We start from the raw sequence: 10,702 nt of genomic DNA on the forward strand, positions 1-10,702 counted from the left end.
ATGCATACTGCTAGCAGATAATGAACTGTGCATCTTGGATGATGAGAAGGGACGATCATAATCCTTGATCTATCCTATCAAATGGTTTTCAAGCAGACACAGTACAACAGTACTGTGCATGAACTGACAAGAGATTTTGGTTTTAGAAACATAGTAAAGATAGATGTTAGGCGTATAGCTTAGGTGACCATGTTTTACCAACTGTGTAACATACATTAAAAAGATGATTTGCATTATCACACATCCCTTTAATTCTAGATTCCTGTTCAGAATAAAATTTTCTTGGGTATAATCACTTCAGGTATTTCTGTGAGCTGTGTGTGTTTTGACAATGTCTATCCTGAAAGACTTTTTTAATAGTTTTCATCTACCTCGTGACGCATGGCCAGAGTTCATAGCACTTTATGGTATGAGGTAAAACACAGCCATGTAAATACAAGCCAGAGCTGTGCCCTGCAGGTATGAATTGTAGTTGTTATGATCATTTAAAACAGCGCTGTAGGTTGCTGATGATGTCTTCTGAACACACCACATGTACCATTTCCTAAGTGATGTAACTCTACTTATATCCAAAGAGATAAACTGCTTGGAACTGACTCAACCATGGTTACTTCCATAGGATTTGATCACTATGTGAGCACGGACAATATTGTAGCAATAGTCAAGCATACAGCAAGCATACATGGTATGCGCATCTCTGTTTAAATTAATTGTATGCCTAAATATGGGACTGTGCATTTCAACTGGAATATATCAGTTGTACATTAGTACTTTTGTAACTATATATAATATCATGTAATTATGAACAGTAAGAAAAATTATTACAAACAAATAAAAAAAATACTTTGAGGATGAAAAATGATAGTAAGGGAATCAAAATTTGTTCATACCTTATAAATGAGTTAACACTGATTGCCTGCTGACCCTAACCACTCTCACCTTCCAAAAGGCAGATGCTTTTATGTACAGCCATGTAAGCTACAAATATGTGTGTAGACTGGGTGTTAAACTGTGCCAACACAGCAGGATGAAAATATGGATTAGAAACATCATTTTCTGATTTAACACACTACTTTTTACAAGTGTTGAGCCCATCTGGCGGAGCTACACTGTTCTGTTGCCTGTAGGTAATATAATACTTCACCAAAAACTCTTCAAATTGCTGAAGGCTAACCAGGTCCTTTAGGAAGTTATTCTATCCCAGCTTCTCAGAAAGCCAGTTCCCCAAATGATGGATGGGCAAAGGGATGAACCAGGACACATGTATGCACACAATGAAAGAGATTATTCCAAGTGTTACTGCCAGATGGCAAGATGGGGAGAATGTTCAGTATAAATTTTACAACAACAGCAAACAAACAGTCATGGGCATGAAAGGCTATGAATTAAGATATGCTGATAGCTCACCAAGGAGATTAAGGTTGTAGTTATAAAAAGTATGTGATGCAATTTCATCAGGTAGAAATTACTATTAACTAAATAGAAAGCGTTGGTTTATGTGGTGGCTATTATAACTGTCATCTGTGAACAATGTCATTCTACAGAAGAAGAAACAGCTGTGGGACTGGAAAGCTTTGTGCCACCATAAATGGCTGGAAACTAATGATCATTGCTTATGTAGTTTTACTATGACAGCACATAGCACTGTTCTGCATGCACATCCAAGTGGAGAAAATTGTCTTTAGCATGCTAGTTTACATCAGGATTTCTTCATTTATGTCTTCTCTGCCTCTAAAATTTATTTTTATACTGTGGGCAATACTTAAGGCTGTTTATATAGGGCAAATGTACTTTATGTACACCTCTCACAGAATGTCATATCTCAAAGACATAATGGGCAGCTGCAACTGCAAATGTTAATAAATTGACTATAATTTGTAAATGATATGCTAAACCTTATGTATACTGGAAAACAAGACCTGTTTATGAGGCATGTGTTTAATTCTGTCTACATACGACTTGGAAATACATTTGATTTTAGGAACAGATGCTTGCAGTGGTCACATGCTGATGACCCTTCAAAATATGACCTCCTGATTAGTGCTGGGCTTTCCTAGTTACATACACACATCAAATAACGCCACATCATACAGAATTTATGTTGCCTAAAATTAGATCAAGCATCAAATGGAAGCGGTCTGCAGCAAGTAATTGTATGCTTTTGATGCTTACCAGACATTTTCAGCACTGATGTCACTGATGACAGTCTTTTTCTATCAGCCTCTGTCATCTCAGATAGCAAATCACAAGAATGGGTTGGGCAGATTTGACTCACACATTCCATTTTTCATGAGACCAGTGACAGGTAATTCATTGATTTACATGCATAAATCAAACATTAAATTTATGAGTGTATGGTTAATTTACACCTGATTTTGTAACTGACATATGTTTAAATGGTCTTGTCTTATGTGAACCACTGTTTATCTGCAGTCTGTGTAGTGTAAGCTAAGGAAGTACGCCTAACATTGCAGTGCTGGTGTATCAGTAGCAGCTTACCATCATATTCAATTACAGGTTATCTGTTCCTTAGCTCCCACACAGTATTATTTGTACAGCATAGCTGAACACCTAAGTGGTCAGTGACATTTGTTCCCTCCACTGGTAATAATAATTTTCACTACAGCTCATAGGGCTGCAGTCATCTATTTATAATTCTGGAAATAGAGCTGTCCAAAGACAGTCTTGACAACAACAAAAGGTGACAAGAGAGCTATTGCTCTGTAGTGGCTGCTTCACATCTCCTACTGCCACAGTGCACGGTTTCACCTATATAACTGGTAAGATGATTTAGGCCATGTTGTGAGAGAATATGAGAGCCAGGATAGAGCAAGACCCTGCAGTCATATCCTTGCTCCTCAGCCCAGTGATCTTGTGCTATCTCAAATTTAGGCTGCTAATGGTGTGGTAGCTTGCATTTCTACCTTCTTGAAAATGCAGTGCCTGGAACATTCACTCTTCTGTTTGCTATGTGTCTTTTTTAAGGTTTGCCTTAGCTATGGTTCAAATGAAATAAAACTAGAATAGGAATATAATTCTTCCATTGTTTATAGGTAGACCTACTTTCTATTCTACGCACTTTTTTCTAACCAACAAGCTAGGATTTGATTCTATATAATTTGGTACCAAAAGCTACATTTAACTGACACTAAGATTGTGAAGTAAGACCCCCAAAGAAGAACTGAAAGTTCAATAATTAAGCCTTACACTCTGTTCTTAACCCACAGTGCTAATGGTGCAGAAGTCTTGACCAAACAACTGGGTAGGTGAAGTACACGTCTAAGAAAAAGTTTAAATCTGTGACTTTTGTTTGAATCTATTAGCTTCTGTAATTTTTATTCACAAAATTAGCCTTAAACATTTTTTTCTTTAATTATCCCGTCCCTTTGCCCCACTTTGAAAGAAGAAAAAGAACAAAAGTTCATAGGAATATATAAAATATGTATTACATTTATTCAGGAGACTTGAAAGGGCTCCTTTGGAGCCATTCGAGTCTCTCCATCCCAGCCTATCCAGTAAATATACAGTTACATAGTTTTTAAATGTATTTTTTTTAATAAAAATTAATTTTTGTCTACAGTCAATAACCTTTTCATTACATTAAAAGGCCAGAGGAAACACTGCCACCATCTACTTTGGCCTCCTGCATCATGCAGACCATAGTACTCTGAAAATACATGACCCTGTATAGTCAGCTTGATAGACTGTAACTGATTAACGCAATACATATTCAGTTTTGTATTGTTCCACAGTTGAGATCATGGCAATAGCAATATGGAAATGTTTATTAAAAACTTTACGAAAAAGATTACGGCACATGAGCAGGAACCCAGGTTGCAGAACTGAAAATAATTTCAATTTGTTTTTTCTTAACTCTCATAATTATAGGCCCTGATAGAAAAACAACTGTTCAAAAAATAACATTGTCTTAGAACTTTTACTCATTTGAGTTCAAAACTAGATCAGATAACATCACTAATTTACTCTGAAGTTATTTGAAACTAGCCAGAATGTATTTGGGAATTACAGTGAAAACAATTGCTCCTACATCTTTTACTTAAAGCAAACCTTTATGACGGTGCTATAGCCTACTGAAAATAAAGAGTATGTAATAGAAATGTTGACACAATCTTTCTTTGCATGACATAAACATGTCAATATAGTATTATTTTTTTCTCCCTTTCCCTGTATGTAACATATCCACTTTTAAGTAAAAGAAAATAGATCAAACAATCAACTTATCATGTATTCATGTATCTATGATGTACCATATACCAAGCACTAGACTTATTACACTTACCTTCCTGCATAATTAAAGTTAAATTCTCCAAATACAAACATTTTTGTTACCTTATCAAAGAACAACAGTTTACATGCTCAGCACTTCATTACTGTCAGGGAAACAGTTGCACAAAAAGTTAAAGCTGCCATGAAAGTTATTTCAAAATTGAAGTGAAATTTTCAAGTCAATAAAAAAGCAGATGAGATGCTGTTTTGACTTAAAGATAATGTAACATAAGTTCTCCCATTGTAGAGGAAAATGAAATACAGAATAAGTAGTGCTGCTAGTATTTTCCACCAACTATGCAAGGGACAAAATTGGTACAGCAACATGAATCATTTTGTTCTGTTTGTAGCATAACATAAGTTAGAGTAGTTTGTTGACAATAAAAACTTCTCCGAGGATTAAAATATGTACGTATGTGTATGTGTGTGTTTGTGTGTTTATGCAAACACACACACACATTTTAATATATATGACAAACAGGCATAGAATTTCAAATTCACCAAATGAGCTGATGTGTAGTAAATATGCTACATTACTTAAACTGTCAATTAATGTATATTTTCAGCAACAACTGGGTTGGATTTACTAAATAATGCTATGGGCTGATACTGGTGCACTTCTAACCTACAGTATGAAGTACGTCTACAAAACATCTCCAAAATGCCATCTGCATTGCATATTTGTTGTGAAACTATATCTTTTTCTAATCTTCATTTTTGTTAGCCGTACATATGTATATCTGTTTATGCTCTAAGAAATACGTTTGCAATGCTTTATAGCATGCCACATATGTTCATAAAATAAGTCCTCAAATCAATATAAAAACATGTAATTGAACAAAAAGGCATACTATTTTTCATGCTATGCTCAATATAAATATAAATTCAAGGCAGTCAAGCTATCCATTACCAAAATAATAATAACAATAATATATATCTATATATACCTACACTCTCTAAAAAGTGATCCAGTTATGTGGATTAAGAAACCAGTAAGAAATTGGTTGAATGTAGTACAAAAGTTTCATTTTATGTAAAAGCCCATACTGGCCATTTCAAGTATTTTAATATTTTCCTATAACCTTTTCATTAATAATTAGCTATTTGTAGAAATGATAATTTTATACTGAAAATTGTATTCAAGTTAAATAAAAATTAACTTCTACTGTAGTTCATTTTTAGAGTGTGCATGTATACATAGCAAAATACCCTTCTACAGATCTATCATAAATACTTAGGTTTATGTCCATTCTTTTCTATGAAAACATTTCTTTTTTCTTGACTTTCGGATTATGTATATCAGGCCTTTTAAGAAATAAAACTTGTCTTAGTCCATTTGCAATACCAGATTCCCTTCAGTTTGTGCCAGTTTGCAAGTTAAAGGTCAAAGATCAAAGACATAGGACAGTACACTTTAAGGAAATTCAGACAGTGAAGCTGTTCACAGAAGACAATGTTTAACTTGGTAATGACAGTCAACAGGTCAATAATCAAGTTCAAGGCAAGCTGTTCATTGTTGCAAAAGCTACTCCCCTCAAATCCTGGCTTTCATAAAAAACCAGGTGTCTGACTTTTGGGGTGCATCATTCTGACCACCTTTAATAAGTTCACAGCCCAGTGACTGTAAAGCCTATCACTGCAAGAAGCAGCTCCTAAAATCAATAAAGAGGTCTGTCAGTTGCTGACTTTTCTCTAGGAAAAAAATATTAATACAAACCTGCTCTGCAGGTCACATGAAAATGACAATACTGCTGTTAGCACAAATTACACAGAATGACAAAATGCTTTGGTGGTCCCTTGGCTCTGTCAGTGATATCATGTTTGGCTGAAGGCCAGAAATTTGACTAACCCTTTGAGAACTATGATGAACATGCAAAGGGCTAACACACCAGAGGATACTCATGCAATATCAGAGTCATCGTTTTAGCTTTCCTTTGAAAGGCAACATTACCTTTGTGGAGGCAAACTGAATTATCATGCAACACAGTTTAAAAGAGAAATTCAAGATGCTTAGGATAAGAGGCGAAGCTATAAAACTGTTGCCAGTTCAGAAAAAATCTTGGTAAGTGGTAGAAGTTATTAAAATAGGCTTGGTTCCTTTAACCAGAAAGTAGCTCGTAAATATATTTTGTTTTCTATTTATGTTACAAATGCTTTTTCTATCAATAATGCAAATAATTAAAAGCACTCACTTGCACTCAAAGGAAATCTGTTTTGAAAACTAATTTTCTTCAAAAACCTGTATTACCCAAACACAGTCCTATAATTTAATGACAACCAAGATTAACATCCATCGGACTCTGAAAACGTATGCAATAGTTCTCAAAGGGTTACACCACCAACGTAATACCAGCGTTAAGTTTCTCGATAGCATGACTGTTGCTTTTGTTCATTGAAATCCACTTCCGAGACACACTGCTTTTTACCGTGCTTTGGAATGAGTGCTCTTGACAGACCTATGAAAGGCCTGGGGCAGTTGGCTTGGTACAGCTTGGGAAAGACTATGCAGGAAAACCAACCAAAAATCAACAAACCAATAAAAAGGTTCTGCTTGAATATAGTAATGAATATAAATGAGTTTAAAACATTGAGGATGTAGCCCAGAGCAGCTGTATAAAACACAAAATGAATGTATTATTAAGGCTGTTACTATATTGCAGATATTTTGGCCCCTTGTTTGTTGGAAAATGGCTGTCCGAACAGTCTGAAGTCCTGTGTGTCATCCGAGTCTCCCACCTGACAACAAAACTGGAAGCAGGAGTATAGGACTTTATCCGTAGCAGACAGAAAGCAATCCTCTTTGGAGACAAAGCTGTTTTGGGTCTTCTCACTTTCCTGAAAGTTCCATTGTGGGTTGTCGTGTTTTTCTAAAAAAATTCACTTTCAGCAAAAAATTTTTCAAAGGGGAACAGGCCTTAAGGGACAAATGTAGAAACATTGGAGATTTCTTTGTTCTGTTTTTCCTCTTCATTAGTTAATCCTGATAGTTTATAGGGCATTGAGCGTGCAGAGGAAAGGCCTAGAATCAAATGACAAAGAAAGACAAAGGACTGAAGAAACAGCAGATACTGTGTATCATGGAAGCTTCCCAGCTGAGTGAATCACCACTCATGCACAGGACAGGCAACCCCACGGGTTTTAAAGATCAGCTTTGTTTCAGACTGACAGATGCCCGCTCCTAGCTAGGAAACTGCATAACAGCTCTTGTGTTGAATCTCAAGTCACCACAAACTCCTGGGAGGGAAAGAAAAAAACCAAAACCCTGCATCACACCCACTCTTGCATAGAGCGTTTGCAGTACAGTATGTGGCGGGGTGTTCCTTTCCTTTTGAACTGGAACACAGTGTAAACCAAGACAAGGAGGCACAAGGCCAGGATGCAGGGAATGACGATGGCTATGGCTTTCACAGTGCTGGCTGTGTTGTCCAGTTTGATGACAATGTCAACGTCATCTTGAGGGCTGTGTCGGTCTTTATCTCGATCTGCTGGTCCATCACAACCCATAAAATCCTTGAGGATGGATCTGGGATAGCCAGGTTCCACCCTGAGCATCTGGTTATTGAATTTCCAGTACTCTTTTCCTTTGTAGAAATATGTGAAGCCTGAGGAAGAAAATTGCAATTACTCATGGTCATATTGGATCAAATCACATCATCAACACACTATGACTGAAACTACTGGTATCTTTTTTTTTGTAATTAAAAAAATTAAAAGTAGACTTCAGTTATAGGTCTTTCAAATCTTTACAAATTTTGTTTCTTTACTGTTTCTAGAGAATCTAAGGTGGTGTTTTTTACTTTTTTGGTTTTTTATTCAATAAAGTGGGATTTCATTTTCTTACATTACTACAGAAAAATAAAGGAATTCCACAGAATATGATCTTTGACAGACCAGGGTCCAGGTTATTTCTTCATTTGCTGAAAACCCAACCAGAGCTGAAATCCTCAGGGCGGGGACTTTAAAGCATCACAACCTATTCAAGATGGGAAGTCTACTGAAACAAATTGCAGTGCGAGGCTAGCCAGAAATGAGATGTCATATATGCCACATAGCCTGCTTTTGTCCTTCAGAAGAAGGAAAGTGGATGAAATACCAGCTTTGCCAAGAGCAAACAGGTGTAATAAGATGTAAGTTTTCTGCAAAGTGGTTGTATTTGATCATTAATGCACAATTCAGTGTTGTTACTAAACATGCCTAATGGAGAAAAACCCCTTGCCAAAAATCTGCATTACTTCATTATCCCAGCTGAAAAATAGCAAGAAACAAACCATCAGCATGGGTGAACTTTCTCCTAGTGGTTATGAACTGAATGCAAACAGCTGGATTTTTGCTTAACTTCACTTTGTAGACCTCAGAGTATTTCCTGCAGTACTAGGGGCAACTAAGAACACTAAGAAGGATTGGGCACTATTTGTTGTATTAACAATGCTTCCTGAAAACATCAGTGACTGGCTATCTGGAGATAATATTAGTAATCACCTATTCAAACAGTAAATTTCTTTCAATTCTACAAAAAAATTACTTGATAGTGTATTTTGCAGCTCAAAATGTAAGAACATCCTTATCATCTACTGCCATTTTTCAGAATACTTAGAATGCTAGAACATTATTTTACATTTCCTATTTTCGTCATTTTAATGGCCTTCCTAGCCAGTGAAAAGGTAGTATTTTCCTTTCCTTAATCCCTAGTGTTAGTTTATCTACAGAAAGGTACAATACTGACTACAAAGAAAAAAGAAAAGAATAGCACAGCTATATCAAAACACTAGTTAGGAGGCTTGTTCACAAAATGCCTTCTATTCTGATTGGAACAAAACAAAAAAGAGGACTATAAGTCTTTACTACGATGTAGTTTTAAAATTTTAGCATATATCAATTCCTTAAAGCAATCTGTATTTTAAATGAAAAATACTCTGAACTGCAGAATTTCAGCATTCTGAACCACAGGTTATGCTATCCTTGCATTCCAAACACCAATGTGTATGTAAGATGCACATACTGGACCTGGATAAATATTTCAAGAGTAGAAATCTGATATATTATCAGTATTCTAATACATATATATAGAACAATTACAGATACGACATCTCTAAATCTATATTCTTACATATATACAGAATACATACAAGTATAAATCAAATGTACATAAAAGTCAGAATACAGACATTAGTTAGTATTAATTGTTACTATACTTTGAAAGATCAAATTGAAATTATTAAAATCAAAGCAGCAAAGGAATTCCCAGCCTTTATAGAACCAGTAAAAATTCCTCAATCAGAGCATATTTTCCACTGGAAAACTCTGAAGGCAGTTTAAACTTTCCTGTCATTTTGCTGAGGTAGGAAGCAGGGTTTTACTGCTTCTCATAGCAGAACAAGTGATGTCACACAACTGTTGAAAGTGATTTTATCTAATCTGCTTGACCTATTGAGCCTGCTTTGTGAGCTCCTCTTGACAATTTTCAAGGTGCTAGAACCTGAGACTAGTGAGCACAATACCTGACCCAAACAGCATGAAAGGGCTTAGTGGTCACTAACGTGCCGAATAGAAACTCAAATTAGTAGTGCTAGTAAACACAAGGCAAAAAAACCCCCAGTGGATTAATAAAGTACGTTACATTTTCTCTTCTCTCTAAAAATTGCCCCACTATTCACTTTAGCAGAATTTCGAGTTGAGACATAAGATTTTCTATGCTGCTTTCAAGGCAGAAAGAAAGATTTCTCCAATCTGGAGAACTTTGTGTGATCTCAGATTCCATGGAGCAACGAAAACAAAATTTCTTCTTCATCTCTTCCTTGGAGTCTCTAACACAGCATTAGAAACCAAATCACAATATGGAAGTAGCAGGCAGAGGTTCAAAGATGTTACTTGAGCCTTACCAAGCTTCTAAGACACTGAGTCAAGATGCTGACTCGAGTAGGAAATTTTTTTCTTTCTTTCCCAAGCTTCTTACTGCAAGATTACTCAAAATTTTTATGGACAGTGAAGAAAATCCCTTTATGATCAGACATATTGCAGGTGTTCATTTGCACGGTTTACACAATAGAAAGGGAAGGGAAAGAAGAAAGTATTCTTTAAAATTAAATGGATTAAGACATGCTTTCAGTTATTCCTTTACAAAGATTTATAGTAAAACTTATCAACTCTGCTTCTACCCAAAGAAAGGAAAACAGTTTCAGGCAAAATGTAATCAACTTCTTTCCAACTAAGCAGTGGCAATTCTTATTTTCATTTGCTATTGTTTCTTTCTCTCCTCATACAAACAACAGTGGAGTCGTGAACTGTTTCTTAACATTTCTATTTTCTTGATTTCAGGGAAATTGTCTTAGTGGTCTCCTTGGGAACTTTATGGTGTCATTTTCAATCTCTCTTTTTGCCCTGGGGCCCTTTTAGGCTTTCTGAGAAGCCCAAGAAT

The 10,702-nt window shown here is 35.8% G+C and overlaps 1 protein-coding gene across 1 annotated transcript in view; it reads right to left on the reverse strand.

Moving 5' to 3' along the window:
• Positions 1-3,767: 3,767 nt before the first annotated feature.
• LOC104411551 (matrix metalloproteinase-16-like) overlaps positions 3,768-10,702 on the reverse strand; it is an 8,616-nt gene continuing 1,681 nt past the window's right edge. Inside the window, exon 2 of the mRNA XM_010022001.1 lies at positions 3,768-7,889. Within this exon, the coding sequence (XP_010020303.1) occupies positions 7,555-7,889 (335 nt within the window). The 3' untranslated portion in view covers positions 3,768-7,554. The remainder of the gene's footprint in view (positions 7,890-10,702) is intronic.

Source organism: Nestor notabilis, unplaced genomic scaffold (genome assembly GCF_000696875.1).
Source record: "Nestor notabilis isolate BGI_N333 unplaced genomic scaffold, ASM69687v1 scaffold29040, whole genome shotgun sequence".
In the NCBI taxonomy this organism is placed as follows: Eukaryota; Metazoa; Chordata; class Aves; order Psittaciformes; family Psittacidae; genus Nestor; species Nestor notabilis.